This window comes from Elephas maximus, chromosome 5, assembly GCF_024166365.1.
Source record: "Elephas maximus indicus isolate mEleMax1 chromosome 5, mEleMax1 primary haplotype, whole genome shotgun sequence".
NCBI classification, from domain to species: Eukaryota; Metazoa; Chordata; class Mammalia; order Proboscidea; family Elephantidae; genus Elephas; species Elephas maximus.
Genome location: NC_064823.1, coordinates 67,597,827 through 67,620,509, shown reverse-complemented (window position 1 = coordinate 67,620,509; position 22,683 = coordinate 67,597,827). Strand labels below are relative to the sequence as shown.

General features: G+C 36.9%; 1 protein-coding gene across 1 annotated transcript; it reads left to right on the top strand.

Moving 5' to 3' along the window:
* Positions 1-8,257: 8,257 nt before the first annotated feature.
* Positions 8,258-22,594, top strand: IBSP (integrin binding sialoprotein). The gene is made up of 7 exons (XM_049887079.1): positions 8,258-8,327; positions 11,159-11,226; positions 11,323-11,373; positions 11,469-11,546; positions 16,751-16,816; positions 20,922-21,095; positions 21,751-22,594. The coding sequence occupies exons 2-7, from the start codon at positions 11,173-11,175 to the stop codon at positions 22,294-22,296; spliced, it is 969 nt and encodes a 322-aa protein (XP_049743036.1). The 5' UTR covers positions 8,258-8,327; positions 11,159-11,172; the 3' UTR covers positions 22,297-22,594.
* The last annotated feature ends 89 nt before the right edge of the window (positions 22,595-22,683 follow it).

Genomic DNA, 22,683 nt, shown 5'->3' with positions numbered 1-22,683 from the left:
GGGGTTAGTTCAGGGGAGTGGAGCAGCTCTCCGTGCTTGTGCCGTCCCTGACTGGTACGCTGGCTCCAGGCTCTGGAAACAATCACTGCTTCCCTGTATTATTTCGTTCTCCGTCTCTAAATCTGTGTTTGTTGTTCAGGGTTCGTAGATTGTTATGTGTGTGATTGATTCACTTGTTTTTCTGTGTCTTTGTTGTAAGAGGGATCCGAGGTAGCGTCTGCCTAGTCCGCCATCTTGGCTCCGCCTCTCCAATGACATTTTTTAATGAGAGGGAGAAACAAATCGACAACTTCATATGGAAGGGGAAGAGGGCCGGGATAACTAAAGATTTACTGAAGAAGAGGAACAAAGTGGGAGGCCTCACACTACCTCATTTTAGAACCTTTTATACAGCCACAATAGTCGAACCAGCTTGGTACTGGTACAACAACAGATACATAGATCAATGGAATGGAATTGAGAATCCAGGTGTAAATTTATCATCCTATGAACAGCTGATATTTGACAAGGCCCCAAGTCCATTAATTCCGGAAAAGACAGTCCCTTTAACAAATGGTGCTGGCATAACTGGATATCCATCTGCAGAAAAAAGGAAACAAGACCCATACCTCACACCATGCATCAAAACTTATTCAAAATGGATGGAATACCTAAATATAGAAAGTAAAATGATAAAGATCATGGAGGGAAAAATAGGGAGAATGCTAGGAGCCCTGATACATGGCGTAAAGAGAATACAAAACCTTACTAACAATGCACAAACATCAGAAAAGAAACTAGATAAATGGGAGTTCCTAAAAATCAAATACTTACAGTCATCAAAAAGACATTACCAAAAGAGTAAAAAGATTACCTACAGGCTGGGAAAAAAACTTTGGGCTATGACATATCTGATCAGGGTCAAATCTCTAAATTCTATAGGATACAGCAAAATCTCAACAACAAAAAGACAAATAACCCAATTAAAAAATGGGCAAGGGAACTCTCCAGACAGGGATTGGACTGAGCAATGTGTTGGAGAGGGATGCTGGTGAGGAGTGAGCTTCTTGGATCAGGTGGACACTTGAGACTATGTTCGCATCTCCTCCCTGGAGGAGAGATGAGAGAGTAGAGGGGGTTAGAAGCTGGCGAAATGGACAAGAAAAGAGAGAGTGGAGGGAGGAAGCAGACTGTCTCATTAGGGGAAGAGCAATTGGGAGTATGTAGCAAGGTGTATATTTAGCAAGGTGTATATAAGTTTTTGTGTGAGAGACTGACGATTTGTAAAGTTTCACCTAAAGCACAATAAAAATTTTTTAAAAAATCATTGTAAAGACTAACTGCATGGAAAATTCTAATGATATAATATTAACTTTAAAAGGAAAAGAAAATGGGATGAAATAAGAAAAATAATAGAAGAGTATGTTATTGCTTTGCAGTTACAGATTTATGGAGATAATTTTTGATTGCCAAACTTCCTGTAACATTTCCTACATTAAAATTTTTTTTTAAAAAAAATGGGCAAAGGATATGAACAGGCACTTCACCAAAGAAGACATTCAGGCAGCTACCAGATACAAGAGGAAATGCTCATGGTCATTAGCCATTAGAGAAATGTGAATCAAAACTACAATGAGATTCCATCTCACTTCAACAAGGCTAGCATTAATCCAAAATCCCAAAATAATAAATGTTGCAGAGGTTGTGGCGAGTCTGGAACATTTATACACTGCTGGCAGAAGTGTCAAATGGTACAACACCTTTGGAAATCGATTTGGCGCTTTCTTGAAAAGCTGGATATAGAACTACTATACTATCCAGCAATCCCGCTACTTGGAATATATCCTAGAGAAATAAAGCCTTTACACGAACATGTATATGCACACCCGTGTTCATTTCAACACTATTCACAATAGCAAAAAGATGGAAACAACCTAGATGCCCATCGACGGACAAATTGATAAACAAATTATGGTATATTCACACAATGGAATACTGCACAACAATAAAGAACAACAATAAATCCGTGAAACGTCTCATAACATGGATGAATCTGGATGGCATTATGCTGAGTGAAATTAGTTGGCCACAAAAGAACAAATATTATATGAGACCACTATTATAAGACATCAAGAAAAGGTTTAAACACAGAAGAAAATATTGATGGTTACAAGGGTGGGGGAGGTGGGAGATGGGAATTATCTTAGGAGAAGGGAAGGGCAACACAGAATACAAGGGAAGTTGGTACAACTGGACTAAACTAAAAGCTAAGTAGTTTCCTGAATACAACCAAACACTTCGAGGGACAGAGTAGTCAGGGCAGTGGTCTGGGGACCATGGTTTCAGGGGACATTTTGGTCAGTTGGCATAACAAAGTATATTAAGTAAATAATCCGCATCGCAATTTGGTGAGTGGCATCTGGGGTCTTAAATGCTATGGAGCTGCCATCTGAGATGTATCAGTTAGCCCCAACCCACCTGGAGCAAAGGAGAATGAAGAACACCAAAGACACAAAGAAAATATGAGCCCAAGAGAGAGAAAGGGCCACATAAACCAGAAACTCCATCAGCCTGAGACCAGAAGAACTAGATGGTGCCCAGCTACCACCAATGACCACCCTGACAGGGAACAAAACAGAGAGTCTCCGACGGAGCAGAAGAAAAGTGGGGTGCAGAACTCAAATTGTAATAAAAAGACCATGGTCTGAGACTGGAGGAATCCCAGAAGACACGGCCCCCAGGCTCTCTCTTAACCTAGAACTGAAACCATTCCAGAAGCCTACTCCTCAGGCAAAGATTAGATTGGACATAAAGTAATACTTGTTAAGACTGTGCTTCTTAGTTCAAGTAGATTCATGAGACTAAATGGACAGCGCCTGTCTGGAGGAGAGATGAAAAGGCAGAAAGGGATAGGAACTGGTTGAATGGACACAGAGGTGGAAAGGAGGAGTGTGCTGTCACATTACAAAGAGAGCATCTAGGGTCCTACAACAATGTGTATATAAATTTTTGTATGAGAAACTAACTTAAGCTGTAAACTTTCACTTAAAGCACAATAAAATAAGAAAATATATTATTTATGTTTTACAAAGTTTATTTTGGCCACAGTATAAAAAAGGTACTGGAGAGAGAGAGAAAGAAGCTCTTGTATTAACTGAGGTGAAATAATAGTGGCCTCAAGTAAGATAATTATGGCAGTGGGGATGGATGGAAAGAACAAGATTTGAGGAATGTAGAATTGACAGAACTATATTGAGTTGGAAGGGATAAAGGACAGAGAGATGATAAACATGACACCCAAATTCCTAGCTTGAGCAAGTGGACTAAGAACAGGAGTAGGGGCAGTGGGAATTTGAGGTGCTTAAGGTGGATATTTCCATTATAAGTTTGAGATATGACCCTGAAGTTCAAGAGGCAAATCTAGATTAGAAGAATAAATACATAATTAAAGTCATGGGAATGAACGAGATCATCTCTTTCTGCAGAACATGAAAAGGAGATAGACAAAATCCCAAAAAATGTACACATCTAAAAGATAGGTCAAGAAAGAGTAGCACGTGTCAAGAAAGAGTAGCACATAAGAGCAGCTAAGAAATAGCAGTTAAGGAAGGCATTGGAAAACCATGAATGTTGCAGGAAGACAGAGTTTTTGAAAGAGGTATAGTCAGTGGTGTCAACTGCCGTAGAGATCACATAAAAAAGAGATTGAAAAATGCCCACTTGTTAAGCAGCAAGAAGTCATTGGATAATAAGAAAGAAGCCATTGCTTACCTTTATGAGACCAGTTTCCCTAGAGTTGTGGGAGGCAAAAGTTACATTGCAGTAGGTTGAGAAGTGAGTAGATGGTGAAGAAATTGAGACATCAAATGTTGACAACTCCAGAATTTTGGCTAAGAAGGTGGAGAGAGACAAAGGCGAGTAGCCGGGTGGGTGAATGTGAGTATGGATGAGGGAAGGGTTTTGTTTTGCTTTTCCCCTGCTTTTGTGGAAAAGACTTGAAAATTAAATACCACTGGAAGAAAGCCAACAGAAGAAGTTGATGATATGGTAGAGGGAGAAAGGTACCTGGGAAGATTAGAGATAGATCCAACAAGATTTAACTCTTATTCACTCCTCTGAAAAAAAAAAAAAAAGGAAATCTTGAATAAATATGATTTTAAAAGAAACAAATCAAAAGCACATTGTCGGAGACAGAAACTTCAACTCAAGAACAATTTGTAAGTGCCCTGCCCTTAGATTTACCATCTGCAAATAGCATTATGTATTAACTTTCAACTTCTCTTCTAGAAAGGACAAGAAATCTAGGGATACATCTCACTAATGTTCACCTGATGTCAAATTCTGCAAGAACTTCCAGTCTCATGTAAATGTCTATAGATGTGGTTTCTCTGATGGCATGTGAAGCAATTTCAACTGTTGCAGTCCTTGCCCTCCAGAAGCTCACAATAAAAAACAGATGACATGGGCACACACATCCGCCACCACTCTACCGCATAAGGTCACAGTATTATAGTAACAGAACATTATGATTCTTAATTAAGAATTTAAATTAGGTACAAGTTTGATATTGGTTATTTCTGGCTTATGGAAAACATGAGAGTTTTGCTGGCAAATTGCGTAGGGTTAGAAAATGTATCACTTGGCTTCCGAAGTAACAGAGGATGCCTAGGATGAAAGAGGGGAGGTAAAGATTTAACTTTAGGATTATGAAGTCTGAGGAAAAAGCCTATCTCTTATATACCCTCCACCACCAAGGCTTACAACGATAGTTCAATGACTAACAACAAATGGCTGATTATATAAAGTTCTGGATCCAGAGACTTAAAGATGGAAAAGTAGGCAAAGGTTGAACAGATAAACCTCTCAAAAATGGAGAGAATACTACCACGAAATTCCTTGGACCTATCACCAATTCAGTTATCGATTTATGACCAGCTTTGTTTCATCTTACTTCCACCTCCAGAGAGCTGTTTCATTCATAGATATTTCCGTGTGAATCTCTAAAAAATAGGAATTCTTATAAAATCATAATAAAATAATCAGACCTAAAAAATTAACAGTAATTTCTTAGTACCATAAAATAGCGTTCAACATTGCTCCAATTGCTTCATGATATCTTTAGATAGGCCTCTGAAATATTTTCCAGTTTATAGATTCCTCTTTGCTCATTTTTTTTTTTTCCTGCTGTTTCACTTCCTCATTGCAGAAACCAGGTAATGTTACTCATAACGTTTCCCACATTCTCGATTTTTCTGATTGCTTCCCAGTGGTGTCACTTTACATGTTCCTCTGTTCTCTGTATTCCCTCTAACCTGGTAGACACAGAGGACTGATCATACTTAAGATTAATTACTTATAAGACTGTTTCACAGGTAATGGCGGCACACAATGGCTTGCCCTTTTTTTGTGTGTGAAAACGCCCTTATTTTAAAAAAACAAACAGACAAAAAAACCATTTCTGTCAAGTGGATTCCCACTTATAGCAACCCTATAGGACAGAGAAGAACTGCCACATAGGGTTTCCAAGGAGCAGCTGGTGGATTCCAATTGCTGAGCTTTTGGTTAGCAGCCGAGCTCTTAACCACTGCACCACCAGGACTGTTTATTTTTTTTAAAGATTGGTCGAATTGAAGCCTCAGAGTGGTTAAGTGGGTCACATAGTTAGTGGTAGAATCAAGGACAAACTCCAATCTTTTGATTCTCAGTTCTTCACTCTTTTCATTATATCGTGTTACTGTCAACAAGCACTTTTTGAGGCAATATAATATATCTGGTACTCTGTTAGACATTGCATGAGATATGGTCCCACCATTCAAAAAATTACTCAAGTTGAAAATCCAGAAGTCATCCTAGGCTTCTCCTTCTCTCCTGCTTCTACTAGGAGCTATTGATTTTAATCTCTTTAACAACTCTTTTGGTTAGCAGTTGAGCTCTTACCCACTGAGTCACCAGAGCTCCAAGACAGGGACCAGATCTTTCTTGTTTGGCTTCCCACGTCCTAGAGCCCAGCCTGGCCCAGGGGCAAGCTCAATAATTCAAGGTTTGGGAAACGGAATTAAACTGATGGGAACTAAATTGAATTAAAAGAGGCTAAGAGTTGGAATCGACTCGACGGCACTGGGTTTTTTGGTAAGGTCAGCAGTTTGAATCTACCAGCCACTTCTTGGAAACTCTATGGGGGCAGTTCTACTCTGTCCTATAGGGTAACTATGAGTCAGAATTGACTCAACAGCAGCTGGTTTTTTTTTTTTTTTTTTGTTATTCAAGAGCTTATCAAGGGGGGAAAGGCAAGTATTATTGGGAAAGAGTTCAAAGGATAGTAGAAGATACAAAACAACATAACGATACTATCTAGTATCTACTAGTTCTTCACAAGTACTATTTCACTCATCCCTCACACACACACACAACAGTCCTGAGATTATTTCCATTATGTGCAGTTCAAATCCACCAGCTGCTCCTTGGAAACCCTATGGGGCAGTTCTACTCTGTCCTGTCCCATAGGGTCACTATGAATTGAAATCAACTCGACAGCAAGGGGTTACAAAAGTAGGAAGGTTTAATTCTAACTGGCTAAAGAGCAGGGCCCCTTATAAGGGCCCAGCTCCTCTGCTCTTTAGCCAGTTAAATTAAACCTTCCTACTTCTGTAACACTTCTGAACCTTGCACATATTTTGGTTGCTGTGCCCTTGGTATATAGGTCTGTTTCCCTACTTAACTGTGAAAATTTTAAAGACAGGGACCAAACCAAGCCATACCTGTTGCCACAGAGTTTATTCTGACTCATAGGTTTCCAAGGAGCAGCTGGTGGATTTGATCCATTGACCTTTTGGTGGTTAGCAGCCGAGTTCTAACTATTTCACCACTAGGGCTCCAAGACAAGGACCAGATCTTATGTTTGGTTTCCCACGTCTTGGAACCCAGTCTGGCCCAGGGGCAAACTCAATAATTCAGTTCGGGAAATCAAATTAAATTGATGGGAACTGAATTGAATTGAAAGAGGCTATTCAATTTCTCTTTTTTTCTGAGTCTATATATTCCAAGGGATTATTCTCAGATAAAAAGATGATTTATCCAAAGTATCTAATAGCATGACTAGTACACACACTTAAAAATGATATTTATTAATTTTTAGCTTCTCAAGTAGACTTCTCAACCAGAGAGAGAAGAAAGTGAGTGGACAAGGAGAATATTTAATTTACCTCATTAAATTTCTCCTTGCAAATTAATAAATTACCACTATGGTTTATGAACAAGTCCCTTGCTGGTTTGCTTTTTATGAATCAGTTCAATATCAAGGGATCACTCCTGCCAGCTCTAGTTATTTTTTCTATAAACCACCCCCCCAAAAAAAATTAAACATGAAAATGAAGAGAAAAAAGATGTTCAGAAACCTAAGAAAATAAAATCAGGTGACATCACACAATTAGATATGTAGGCAATCCAAAGAGGTTCATTTTACAAAACAAAAGATGAAACCTGTCTCTAAATAACATAAACCAAATCCACTGCCATGGAGTCAATACCACCTCATAAGGACCCTATAAGACAGAGTAGAACTGCCCCATAGGGTTCCCACAGCTGTAAAGCTTTACCAAAGCAGATCACCACATCTTTCTTCTGCAGAGCAGCTAATGGGTTTGAACCATGACCTTTGGTTAACTGCCAAGTGCTTTAACAACAGAACTACCAGGGCCCCTCAGTAGCCTCATAAATTCTAACTTTTGTACTCAGATCCAGCAATGTATTTTAGAAAACATAAGTCCTGGCAGACTTAATCATATCAATTTAAATTTATGAGTCACTCAAGCATATTTCAGGAAGAAATATTACTTATTCATTAGCTCCTACCCCTTGTCATTATTTTGTTTCTACTTATTCTTAGTAAACTAACACAGGATTGTATTTAACAACAGTAAGCTTTCTTTCTTTTAACACAGTGAAAACTTGTATAACTGTGAAAATTTTAGATGGTTAAATCTTTTGCTACTTATTTTAATTCAAATACAGTATATTATTATATATATTCAGAACTCAAACTATTCATCTTCATCTAAACCTTCAATTAAATTCCACAATGCAAACCTCTTGGCACTGGAACCACGTTTCATGTTTATTCAGCTAAGCCTGTGTCTTGAAAGAGTGTTGCAGTTTGGGGGTTTTCTGGTGAGAATACTCTTTCTGACATCACCTTAACCGTGACAGTGATTGGCTGTTGCAAGGCCAAGAAGAGTTTATAGCCTGAAGGAGCAAGTGAATGACTGAGTGAGAGAGCAGAGGAAATAGTAAATCTGTGTCCTCCTACTCCCTCCCGTGAATCTGACTCTTCACTCCGGGACTGAAAAAGGGTAAGATTTCATATGACAGCTTCAATATCTTAAAATCAAATACTCTTGGCTTGGCTTTGAATTTTTTTTTTAATTTAAATATTGCTGTTATTGCATTGTGTAGAATTGCTATGTAATGTAACACTTGCTTGTCCTTAAACTAGTATCTCAGATTTTAAATTCTTTCCAAATGGCTTAACTTGTTAACTTAAACATCTAAGTCAGTTAACATTGTGCACATAAACTAGAAAACTATGCTCCATGTTTTCTATCTCTGCACATCGTAGACAACTGTTTCCCCATTCTGATACATCACGATGGTCTGCCTGAAATACTGTTTTGCAGTTTGCACATCTACCTAGATGTAGGCATATTTCTCCATAAGATTACACCTAATCTGTCTTTCAATTATATATGATATCTTTTCAATAAATTATACACTAGATTTCAAAGTCTTAACATCCTATAGCTCTAAATTCAGTGTGGAAAATATATAGTTCTAGAGAAACAAATAATGTTGGTAGTTTATCAGACTCTTCCCAGTGAAAACCCATAATTAAACTCCCAAAACTCTCCTTTAGGAATGTTTGAATGGCTGTGTGGGATAGTAGTGGTCACTATAGAGGTCTTTGGTTTTGATGAATCAGAAAGTAAATAAAATTGTTGCCTAAATAAATTACTTGGTTCATTTAATATTATCCCTGTCATGTTTTCACTAGTTACTTTCATGGTTTGTTATCAGAAATTTATGTAATCAAAACTCTTTCTACACTTCTACATATTTAACACTTTTTAACTCTTTAAAATAGTATAACTATTCCAAACCTTTTCGAGAAGCTGCAAAGAAGTAGTGTTCCTATTTGCTGATGGATGGCAAAGTTCAAAGCATTGTACAAAGCATCCCAATCACAGCTTCTTAGGCTGATGAGAGCCCTTCAAGGACAGAGCTTCCTTATCTTCTTACAGCCGTCAAGAACTTTTATAACATACAGGAGACTGCGAGGAAAGTGTGGAGACCCACTTTGTCACACAAATAGAGAGTGCACTTAGGACCCAAGATAGCATCTCCATGTCTCAAGCCCTAATCTGTGTAACATTTATTTCAGTGGCAAGTACTCAATAAGGATGCAATAACTCTTGGATGTTGATGACAAAATGCAAAATCCACCTGCTGGGTACAATATATGACACAAGTTTTGTACATTTTTAATATTATTTTTTGAAGTGTGGCTACAGAGAAATTGCCATCATCATTACATATTGCTTCCAAACATTGTCCAAGCTGTTGTCACTATGTGAGAAAAAGCAGTCTCAGTAAAAGGTGTATGTAAATGCAAGTGGGTGGATGTCATTAAGCTTTCAACCTCTATTAAAACGGATTTTTTAATAGAATTTTATTAGGTAGTATAAAATTAAAATAGAATAGGATTTCACTCTCTCTCTCTTTTTACTTACGAGAAATATATGTGGACCTGAGGATCTCTTCATGGTTGCAAATCCCAGGACTGTCCAATAATTGAATAATTGCATCTCGAAGCACAGTCATTGAGGCTGGAGTAGGTGGAGGGAGAGCTGGAGGAGAAAAAGGAGAGTTAGAAACAGGAGTGGAAGAAAGTGGAGGAAACAGAAGAGAATATGGATTGGATACTATAAACAGCAGTTTTCCCCAGTGTTCGCCCCATTAGCCTTCAATTTTTCTGTAGAACTGAAACTACCACCTGTACCTACCATCTTGCACTGGATAGTCCTCAATCCAGCTCATGATAGTCACACTTACTAAAGACAGGAAGCTAAAATTTGAGGAAATTTGCCTCTGACATTTCAAGGGGAAATTCTGATGAATGCTTCTCATAGAATCATCCTTAGCCATGGTTGCTGGTCACCGAATTCATTGAAGCGTAGCACTTTGCCTATTACAGATCATTTCAGAAAAACATAAATACCAACTATTCCAAGACAGTCCATAGGAAAATGTCATCTAGTCTCCACTTTACACATGAACTTTTAGATCAAAACCTACAGAGAAGCTGGAAACTGCATGAAGAGTAATAAATCATACCCTTCTCAAAAGGAATCATTCAAGTGTAAATGATTTCTGCTCAGTTTTTAGTCATAAACAAAACAAAGCATGTAATTATACGAGCAATTTGACTCCCTTAACTGGTATTTCTAAATCAATGATTTGGAACCCCACTTTTCTCCCAATGTAAAGTACCTGATGCATTCAAACTTCTTGGAGCAATTCAAATGACCTTGCAATGACAGGTCAAGGCAAATTAGTTAAAACCAAATATGGAACTTGAGATTACTCAGATAAGTAAAGTAAATATTATACCACTTTAATGGAAGGAACAATTTTAAAACAAAAGCAGGAATTTGGTCTAAATTAATCAAAATTATAATTATACAGAAATTACCAAAACCAAAAAACCAAACCCATTGCCATCATGTTGATTTCAACTTATAGTGACCTTATAGCACAGAGTAGAAACCCTGGTGGCGTAGTGGTTAAGTGCTACACCTGCTAACCAAAAGGCTGGCAGTTCAAATCCACCAGGTGCTCCTACAGGGTTGCTATGAGTTGGAATAGACTTAAGGCAATGGGTTTGGTTTTTGTTTGGATAGGACAGAGTAGAACTTCCCCATAGGGTTTCCAAGGCTATAAGTCTTTATGGAAACAGGCTGTCACATCTTTCTCCCTTGGGGTGACAGGTGGATAGCAGCCGAGTGCTTTAATCACTGCACACTAAGGCTCCTCACACAGAAATTAAATACTTCATATTTGAGTATGAGAAAGGAAGTTACTCTCTTAGTTTTAATATTTATTAACCTAACTTCTTCATTAATTCCAGAAGCAATTGCCAAGATGAAGACTGCTTTAATTTTGCTGAGCCTTTTGGGAATGGCCTGTGCTTTCTCAGTAAGCTGTTTTATAGAATCTTTTATAGTAATTTCCATCTATGTCTTTTTTATGTAAAAGTAAAGCTATGTAATAACAAAATGTTCTTTTAAATAGATGAAAAATTTACATCGAAGAGCCAAATTAGAGGATTCTGAAGAAAATAGGGTAATTAATTTTAGCATTCTTCTTGTGGCCTGATATCTTTTACTCTAGATTTATTGCATATTAAACACTAATATTTCATTTATTTTGTTTATCAGGTCTTCAAGTTCAGGCCACAATATTATCTTTATAAGCATGCCTACTTTTATCCCCCTCAAAAACGATTTCCAGTTCTGGTGAGTATAAAGATCAATTTCTCTTCTCAGCATTCTACTATGACCTTTATAATATAAAGGGAATATAGCATATAAAGGGAATCCAATTTAAGCACAGGTCACGTAAATTCAACTCTAACTGAAATTCAGCCAGAAAGACTGCTTACTACAAAAAAAATTTGTTTTTAATATAAATAAAATAAAATTTATTTCTAAGTTCTGTTTTAAAGCCAACAAAGACAGAGAGAGATCATTTAGCCCAGTTTAGAGTGACATAATAAAGACAAAACACGTGGCACACTGAGTTAAGCTATTTTGACTGACTGACCAAAATTGGACAATTTTATCAGTGGCTGATAAATTAGTCAGTGGTGAAGTTATAGTTGATTCAGTATTGTCATACAGCTGTTTTACATCCAGTAACTTAGAACTCTTTAATTGATAGGAAAACAATTGACTTCACAAACAGCAGAGACCATTTTTAAAAAAATCCTTATAGTCGTTGGTGATTGTTGCAGATTTTCTGAAACTTTGACCTGTATAAGTAATTAGAGCAATGGAGGTACAGACTCCAATATAGATACTGCCCTATGTCTTACACCGGAACATAATTATAATGGAAGCATGGTTAGGAATTGCAGAGGAAAGGGAGAAATTTATGAAGTGAACTAAACAGCCTGTAAGAAAAACAAAATATCCCTTAAAATTTGTAAACAAAGAGGAAGTCATCACTAAAAATAAGAGTTTCAGTTTTTGCTGGGTTACATATGAAGAGGGCCTTTGAAAACTGGGTGTCAGTGTGTTGGCTTTAAATATACAACAACCCAAAATAGCACTATTTTTATTATTATACAGTTGGGTTCAGGGCACCAATTGTGCATCATTTGAACTGAACTCCTAAGACACTAAAAGCAGTGAGGATGTTGAAAACGATGCCTCAGCACAGTGGTTTGGCACAGTATCTTACCATATGTTGGGCTAACCAATCTCTAACTCATACAATGATAGGAAATGAAAATCTTAAAGTATTTCTAGCGGTGTTCTAATTATGGGGATCATGTGTGGCCACAGAAATATGAGCATAAAAGATACAATATTTGTGGGTTCTTAGAATTGTCTGTCATTCTTTGGTTGACCTCAGGCTCATTTGAAAGTTTGCTTCATTTTCTTTCTTAAATTGAAATGGTAATAAACATATGCTTCCGACTAGCCCCTCAACTTTCCTAAAACATCAGATATTTAGAGATATTCCTACCCAGAAATTTTTACAGATATATATATGTAGCCCAATTAAAATGCCATGGCAAAAAGATATTTGGGGAGGGGGCTGTATTTTAAATTATTGAAAGATTCAAAGTTTATATATCTTTAAATGATCTTTAGTATGAAAATATTTTACAAATTATATGCAAATAGGTCTACTTCAACTGATAGATAACTCGTAAGTAAGATGTTGCTGTTTGCAGTCAAGTTGATTCCAACTCACAGAGACCCTATAGGACAGAGGAGAACTGCCCCATGCCGCTCCCAAGGCTGTAATCTTCACAAATTGCATGTTGCCACGTCTTTCTTCTGCAGAGCAACTGGTGGGTTCTAACTGTTGACTTTTCAGTTAGCAGCTGAGTACTTAACTATTTCACCACCAGGGATCCTTGTAAATAAAACAATTGTTTTAAAAGAAAATACATTTCCTTATCTATTAGTCTGACCTACTATTTATGATCTATTCTCTTATTTTACAAAGTTAGATTTCCAGGAATTTTTTTTCTTTACCTAACTACATAAATATTCTCCATACCTCTTTATTATATAGTCTCTTAAGTATAATAAACTAGGTATTTAGTGCCAAAGTTTTCACCCAAAAATGTAGTAACCCATTTTGGCTTTGAAGTTCACATTCTATTCAAACAAGTTAGTGTTTATGTACAATCATTTCTAAAATGCCAATTTGTGTTCATTATATTGGTTGCAAAGCTATCAACAGTCTACTATAGCTTATCTATCTGCTTGGCTACAGAAAAAAACATATAAGTAAGCTTACCACCTTAACCAGTTTTAATTCAGGAAATTGTTTCTTTATGAGTTAAATGATATTTGATTAGTGTTTGAAGTCTTAGAGGGCAGTAACCATATCGCATATATTTTATTGACCTCATCCTAGCTATCACAATGCTAGTTGCAGGGCAACTGCCCATATTTCCAACTTCATTTGTTGCTGCTACCCTCTCCCCAGTCCAGTATCTGGAATATATATTTTTGGATTGAATAAGCAGAGATAGAAGTAAGAAAGTGTAAAGATAAATATATATATATATATACATGAAAGACTTCTGGAAAAATCTATGGGACTTAGTGACAAACTGGTAATAAAGGATAAATGAAACAAAACACAAAAATGCCACCCGTATTTCCAACTGCATTTGTTGCTGCTACCCTCTCCCCAGTCCAGTATCTGGAATATATATTTTTGGATTTGATAAACAGAGATAGAAGTAAGAAAGTGTAAAGGTAAAAAAAAAAAAAAAATTACATATACATGAAAGACTTCTGGAAAAATCTATGGGACTTAGTGACAAACTGGTAATAAAGGATGAATGAAAGAAAGAGAAAAAAGGAAAATGTCAAGATTTCAAGACATTTCATAAAGTTTTTAAATTGTCCTTACTGTAGACACTGAAGAGTGATATGGTTGGGGTAGAAACAAAGCAAGAGGTGAGAAAGTATGTAAAATGACTAAAAGCATTCTCATTTTAAAAGTAGCTCTGGCTGCATAAATATACTGCCCTCTATATTTAACTAACAAATAAAAATAGTTCAAATATAATATTCTGCTTTATTCACCCTCTGAGCTAGGGAATAACCATGAAGTTCATGGTAGCGAAAGAGCTAGTCTAATTATCCTGTTTCCTCCCAAGGTTATTCTTGGCTCAAGGAGACAAGCATTCCCTTTCCTTGGGTGGCTGATGTGGCCACCTGAAAAATGAGCCCTGAGCAAGACTGGGACATGAATGTTTTCTCATATCTGATTTCTAATCTTGAGGTTAGAAATCCTTCTGCAGATGTATTTCCAAGTGTAGGGTCCTTAACCGGGTTGTCAGAATCAAAGGTAAAATTTACAGGACATGACAGAATCTTAATCTGGTTACCCATTTGCGCATCTGTTGCCTTTAGGAGAAAGAGAAGGAAAGTCCAATTTAGATTATTATTGGGAGAAAGACGATGAATCTCTTCTACTCTCTTTAAGGCTTTGAGAACACATTTAGATTTATATGTATATATTAAAAAAATAATAAAAAATTTTTTTATTTTTAAAAATAACAAAATACATTAAGTTATAATTAAACATTTATATACAGAATCCTTTAATTTATTTTCATTCGGTATGAGCTCTTTAGAGGAATGGTGCTGTATAAATCTCCTAAATGAGTAAATGAATAAATTTTTCTCTTACATAACTTTCACCTCACATACGTGGATTAACCTCACTTTGGATATTACAATCATGCTTTGCATAACATCTGTTTGGGCAACATTCTATTGCATATACGTCAGTGGTCCCGTAAGATTATAACAGGTTTAAAAATCCCAATCAGAGAAAGGGATGTAGAGGATGTAACAGACATAGCAAAACGATGGCTTCCCGCACGAAACATGTGTATCTCATGTCTCTTGTATACAAGCAATCCCCAGGTTAGGAACAAGATCCATTCCTAACTCTGTCTTTAAGTCAAATTTGTAGATAAGTCAGTACAGAAGCCAAAAACAAACAAACAAACAAAGAAAAAACATTGTCGACAAGTCAATTGCAACTCACAGCCACCTTATAGAACTGAGTAGAACTGTCCTATAAGGTTTGCAAGGTTGTAAATCTTTAAGGAAGCAGACTGCCACATCTTTCTCTAGGGGAGTGGCTGGTGGATTCGAACCCCTAACCTTTTGGTAAGCAGCCTGAACACTTAACCATTGCCCCACCAGGGTTCCTCAGAATAGGTACATACGATTCTTATTTAGCATCAGTTAGTCAAATGTTTGTCTTTGTATATAGCATATATTTTACCTTTCTAGAGGTTTTTTTATGCATATAAAGTGGAAACCCTGGTGGCATAGTGGTTAAGAGCTACAGCTGCTAACTAAGGAGTCAGCAGTTTGAACCCACCAGGTGCTCCCTGGAAACCCTGTGGGGCAGTTCTACTCTATCCTATAGGGTCCCTGTGAGTGGGAATCAACTCTACAGCAAGAAGTTTGGGTTTTTTTTTGCACATAAAACACTTAAACACTGCCAAGCTGCACAATGTTTTCATGAGCATCACAAAGTAATGTGTGTGTTTGTTCTTACAAACCATTGTATGTATTTAACTCAAATTTTTAATGTAATAGGCTTTATGATAGTCTGCTCTTAAGTACGAGTTGTCCATAAGTTGGACATTCATAACCTGGGGGCTGCCTGTAATATGGTGTTCACACAACATGCAAGTCATATAACGTCCTATTTCACAGGCCATATCGTGGAGGTTATGTAACACATGACTGTACTTTTAATTAGATTTAAAAGTACTATAAATTATATGTAAATTTAGTTTCTTTAAAGAAAATCCTAACTTAAGTTCACCAAGAGAAATTATTATTTATCCGAATCATCTGATAACTACATATATTTTATAGTAAGCCTAATCATCATTTCACTTATCTTTCATAAAGAAAAGGAAGCAGTGGGATCTATGTCTTAGCCCAAGATCTGCCTTAAACTGTTTGGAGAAGTCACAGCTTTTCTAGACTTTGGATTCCTTCTCTGTTAAATAAAGAAATTGGACCAGATAAACCTCTTACTCACTCAGAGTTAAACAATTTTGTTATTCATTGCTTTAGTTTCTCATATCAAAATGTTTCAACATCTTGGCAGTGCTGTCAGTGCTTTAAGGGGTTAAAAATGGGATCCCAGAACCCAAGTACTTTACAATCATCAAGATATAGATTTAGCTAAAATTAGATAGCTAAATCTATATCTTGATGATTGTAAAGTACTTCTTTCTCACTTCATTTAATTATATGCCCAATCTCTTCACACCTTTCTTGCATTAACGTGAGATTTGTTCTAGGTAATAAACCAACTAAGAAGGTAATTAGTTTCCACAAATATTTGTGTGTATTTTATTAACAATCAGCAGGAAATCTTATTTGCTATTTAATACATGTATGTGTGTGTGTGTGTGTATACTTTTTTTTAGAGCAATAGTGACTCATCTGAAGAAAATGGAGATGGCTATAGTTCGGAAGAGGAAGAGGAAGAAGAGGTAAGAAATTTCTTCAGTCTTTTTCATAACAAACCTTGCAGCACAAAAAACAAATAGGAAACTAGCCTACTGTAGTCTGGACTCAGCAAATAACCATAGCCAGCTTACCAACTGCCCACAGTCTTCTATTTTGGACAAGGAGTGTTAATTAAATTAGAAGCAACTGAAATGACTTGTTTGAAACACTACTGCAGTTTGGGGTTGAAGGTACCTGTACATGGTGCATGAAAACAAACAAGAAAACAAAAATAAAACCTGTTTCTATTTTAAGTGGAAAAAAGTGTAAATTCTTACAAAAGGCAATAGAAAGTATTTTTTATATTTATGTGGATAGAACATGATGGTCAAAACCAAAACCAAACCTGCTGCTGTTGAGTCAATTCTGACTATATCTGCCCTATATGAACAGGGTAGAACTGCCACATAAGATTTCCAAGGCTGCAAATCTTTATGGAAGCAGGCTGCCACATCTTTCTCCTGCCTAGAGGCTGCTGAGTTGGAACCGCCTACCTTTCAGTTAGCAGCTGAGCTCTTAACCACTGTGCCGCCAGGGCTCCTAGCATGATGGTAGAAGAAAAGTAAATAATAATCCTATACTCACTGCAGTGTTGCTTTTATGGACTGAACTTAAGAAAAATTTCATTTGTAGTTCAATCATGTATACGAAACTAATGGGTCCACCAGCCGAAAAGCAAAGTCGAGAAGGCAGGAAGGGACAGGAAAACTGTACGAATGGGAACAAAGAACCTGGGGTGGAGAAAGGCGGAGTATTGACACATTGCAGGATTGGCAACCAATGTCACAAAACAATTTGTGTGTTAACTGTTTAATGAGAAACGAATTTGCTATGTAAATTTTCACCTAAATCACAATAAAAAAGAAAGAAAAAAAATTCAATTTCGGTAGTATGTGAAAGCCGATCTTATAACCTCTGTGATATTATTTTGATTCACCTGCCTTTCTTGATCTATGGAGTAGGGTTGTCCTTTTTAAGAGAAGTTTCATATGCCTTTTTGTCTAATAATAAAATTTATGTTCTTAAAGAAATGCAAATATTCAAAATGTGAAGATAAATAATATGTAAGATAAAACTCTTCCCATGTAGTACTACAAACTATTCAATGGCTAAATCATGTCTATATATCTTGGAAAGTATGCCAACATCTTCGTCACTGACACTCTTGCCCAAGGAAACATACTGATCAGGATACATTTTCCTGGAGAGTCAATTATAGCTACCCACTGGTTTGGGAACCTTCTAAACTCAGGTGTTTTAAGTGCTGTTTGTGAATGGATATTGGCAGTCAAAAATGGATCATGAATAAACATCTGCTATCTTGAAAACAAAATGGTGTAAGAACTTTAAAGGCCATAAATTATTAGGTTGTTGTTTTATTTTTGTTTTTTAACCACAAAAGTAGCATTTCTAGTACCATAATTTACTCTAATCACCTGAAGGAAGGCCTTACTAGAGCAGCAAGCTAGTACCAGGAAAAATGCCACCTACTAAATCTTACAAAATTTTGCCTGAATTTCCACATAGTAATCTTGCATAAGAACTAAGCTAAGGTAATTCATTTAACTACAGTTGTTTGCTGTAGAGTGATTGTAAAATTGCCTTGCCAATTAGATTTACCAATTAGATTGCACACCCTTTTGACAACAGTTCTTCATCAGTTGTCGGTGGTGGTTGGAGATGGAGAAAGATTAGGGCTTCTTTGAAAATTTCACAAAATACATACACACGCAAAATTTTGCCAACAATTTCTAGACATTGTAGTCAGCCCAGAATTTATTTTCAAGTCCCCTGTATCCCAGAAGACTAGAGACCTTAGGTTACAATCACTGCTTGGGAAGAACTATGTCTTATCCTAGGAACCCTGGTGGCATAGTAGTTAAGAATTACCACTGCTAACCAAAAGCTCGGCAGTTCAAATCCACCAGGCGCTCCTTGGAAACCCTATGGGTGCAGTTCTACTCTGTCCTATGGGGTTGCTATGAGTTGGAATTGACTCAATGGCAATGGGTATATCTTATACTCTTTTGCATCTCCTCACACTGCCTATCATAGTGCCTTATCGTAAGTGCACCTGGTACCTAATAAATCTTTGGTGGTTTGCTTTTGAAACTTCAGAGGAATAAATACTCCACAAATCATTCTTTAAAAGTGATAATAATAAAGTGCATGAATAAAACTGGATCTTTCCTCTAAAGAAATTCTGTAACCTCTTTTTTCCCCATATCTTCCCTAAAATTCCATTGGCGATTCAGGTTGAGTACAGAGTTCCTAGTAACTGTATTCACATAAACAAATGAAATATGCTTAAGAATATTTTTCATTTCTTGATCACACATTTTGGAGCCCTGGTGGTGTAGTGGAGCCCACACTAGTTAAGAGCTATGGCTGGTAACCATAGGATTGGCAGTGCAAATCCACTCGCCACTTCTTGGAAACGTTATGAGGCAGTTTTACTCTGTCCTGTAGGGTTGCTACAAGTCAGAATCAACTCAACGGCGATGGGTTTTTTTTGGTTTTGGTTTTGGTTTTGCATCATACTTTTTGTCCTACTCCTAAACTATTCAATCTCACTTTAAAATTTGTAATTGAAATATAATGTATATAACACAATTGTAGTAAGTATACAAAAAAAAGCTCATTGAATTTTCACGAAACCGAACACACAAGTGTACCAGGACCCACATCAAAAGCCCTTGTACCTTGTGCTCCTTTCCATTCATTAACCAACTCTTAACAGATACTACTTTTGCCTGTTTCTGTATATTATATAGATGGAATCATATAGCATGTTCTTTTTGTGTATGACTTCTTTTGCTCGCAGCTTCAGAAATTGATCCATGTTGTTCTGTAGTTAGAGATCATTCATTCATCCTTATTGTCAGTATTTTATTCTGTGAATGTACCACAATGTATTATTTGCTGCTGGGCATTTGGGTAATTTTCAAGTTTGGGCTATTACAAATAGTGCTGTTATGAACATTCCAGTACTTTTGGTGCACATATGCATTTGTTTCTGTAGGGTATTTTACCTAAAAGTGAGATTTGTGAGTCAAAATATATACATATCATATACATATATGTTCAACCTTAGTAGGTGTAGACAAACAACATTCCAAAGCAGTTGTACTAATGTAAATTCCCACCAGTAGTGTATGAGTGTTTCAGTTGATCCACATTCTCACCAATGCTTGTTTCTTTCAGTCACTTTAGCCTTTCTACTGGGTCAATAGGGAGGCACTGGGTAACTCAAATGATTAAGCACTTGGCTACTAACTGAAAGGTCTGACAGTTTGAATCCAATCAGAGGTGCCTCAGAGGAAACGCCTGGCAGTCTCCTTCTGAAAGGTCACAGCCACTGAAAATGCTATGGAGCACGGTTCTACTCTGACACACACATAGAGTTGCCATGAGTTGAAACTGACTCAATGGCAACTGGTCTGGTTTTTGGTTTAGTGGGTTAATAATACTTTTTAAATCATTAATTATTGCTAATTTTTCTATTGTAATAAGACATTTGAAACCTAGCATCCACCTACAAGCTCACCTATTTTCCTTTTTAACTCACTGCAGGCAGGGTATCCATAGACTAAACATGTAGGAAAAGAAATGGTGTTTTAGGAGAAAACACGGAGGTCTAGGAGTTGGGAGATCGAGGCTCTAGTCATCACCCGGCCACTAATGAATTCCATCTATTTGATCTCATGCAAGTCATTTATCTCCTTGGACTTCAGATCTTGAAATGAGAGTACAGGACCCAAATAGCATATTTTGCCTTACATAAGCCTAAGGAATGTATGGCATGGCAACATATAACCAGATGTGCAGAGGTAATTATGCAAGTACTTTCGAATTAATAAAATAGAAAACAGAAATCCCTAAAACACACTGTCTGTGGTAAATAGGATAACTTTGAATTGAGTTCTTAGAAGTGAAAAATGCAAAATGGCATAAGTGACAGAACTGTCACCTTTGGGTGAGAAGCTGGCCGAGGGATACAAAGTTCGTCCAATAATAGTTCACGACTCCAACAGATCTTGAGTTATTTTCAGGCTAAGATAACTTTCTTGCTGTGAATATTTTTACCAGGAGTCTTCAAATGAAGGAGAAAACAATGAAGAGAATGAAGAGTCTAATGAAAATGAAGAAGAAGAATCTGAGGCTGAGAACACTACGCTTTCTGCTGCAACCCCTGGCTATGGAGAAGAGACCACACCTGGAACAGGGAGCCTAGGATTAGCTGCAATCCAGCTTCCCAAGAAGGTAATAATTTTCCAGTTAACTCCATTTTTATTCCTTCATGGAAGGCTAAGGTTATGCCGACACTATACACATAGTATTTCATGTCTTCACTAACTCGTTGAGAAAGCAAGGCAGATACAATTTCCCTGTTTACAAATAAGAAAAGTTATTTTCTCAGGCAATTTCCCCTCTCCATGTTATTACACTGACTTTCTACATATAACAGAAGCCTGAGGACAAGCATCTCAGAAATGGATAAAGGTCTTAACAGAAATGTGCCCAGTTTGGTACAATCGCATTTCAGGGAAGAAAATTCTAAGATTGAAAAAGTGAGTAGAAAAGTGATAGGAAGCATCTCCCACAGAAAAAGCTTATCAGGCACATTTTGTCATCATCAAAACCCAAAGAAACAGTTGCAACCAATGTCACAAAACAATGGTATAAATTTTTGAATGAGAAATTAGCTTGAGCTATAAACTTTCACCTAAAGCACAATTAAAAAAAAAAAAAAAAGATAACTCTGAATTTTTAAAGCACCACCAATTCTTTTGTAAGTTATTTTGCTTTAATTCAAAATTACATCTAGACTAAAGGATACTATGTTGGATTAAATGATGGTCTTAAGTTTAAATTTTTCCACACCTAGATTTGGATTCTTTTAAACTTTTCATTATAGGCTGGGCATACAGGAAATAAAGTTACCAAAACAGAGGAAAGTGATGAAGAAGAAGAAGAAGAGGAAGAGAATGAAAATGAAGAAAATGAAGCTGAAGTGGATGAAAATGAGCAAGGCATAAACGGCACCAGCACCAATAGCACAGACACAGAAAATGGCAATGGTAGCAATGGCGGAGACCATGGAGAAGAAGAAGGTGAAGAAGAAAGTGTCACTGAAGCCAACGCAGAAGAAGCCACAGTGACTGGAGAACAAGGTAATGGTGGTTTGGAGACAACAGCCTCTCCAAATGCTGGGTTTCAGCCTACAGCCCCACCACAGGATATCTATGGGACCACCACTCCACCATTTGGAGAAATTACCACCACTGGATATGAGTACGAACAGACAGACACCAATGAATATGATAATGGATACGAAGTCTATGAAAACGAGAACGGGGAACCTCGTGGGGACAATTACCGAGCTTATGAGGATGAGTATAGCTACTATAAAGGGCGGAGCTACGATGGCTATGATGGCCAGGATTATTACTACAACCATTGAAGCTCAAGCCTGGGATGAATTCACCCATTTCAGTGTTGTGTGTGGCTGCCGTTTTCAAAGTTCAACTCAGGAAGGTGCAGTGTAACAAATGTGCATATAATAATTTGGAATGGTGCCACTGTTCCAAAGTATTTTTTCTGTAATTGCTTCTGCGAATAATGGGGTTCTCATTGCTTTCCCCTAGTATGTTATTGAAAGGTCATTGTAAAACAGGGCCATTTAACAAGCAGTAAACCAATCCATGAGATATAGGTTCCTTGAACGTTTGGGGGTTGTAATTCTATAAATTGTATGTTTAACATGTTTGCACTATTGCTAACTACTAAAAATATTCTCTGTGCAAGAAGTGATTCTAAGAAGAGATTCATTGACATTAATGACACCATA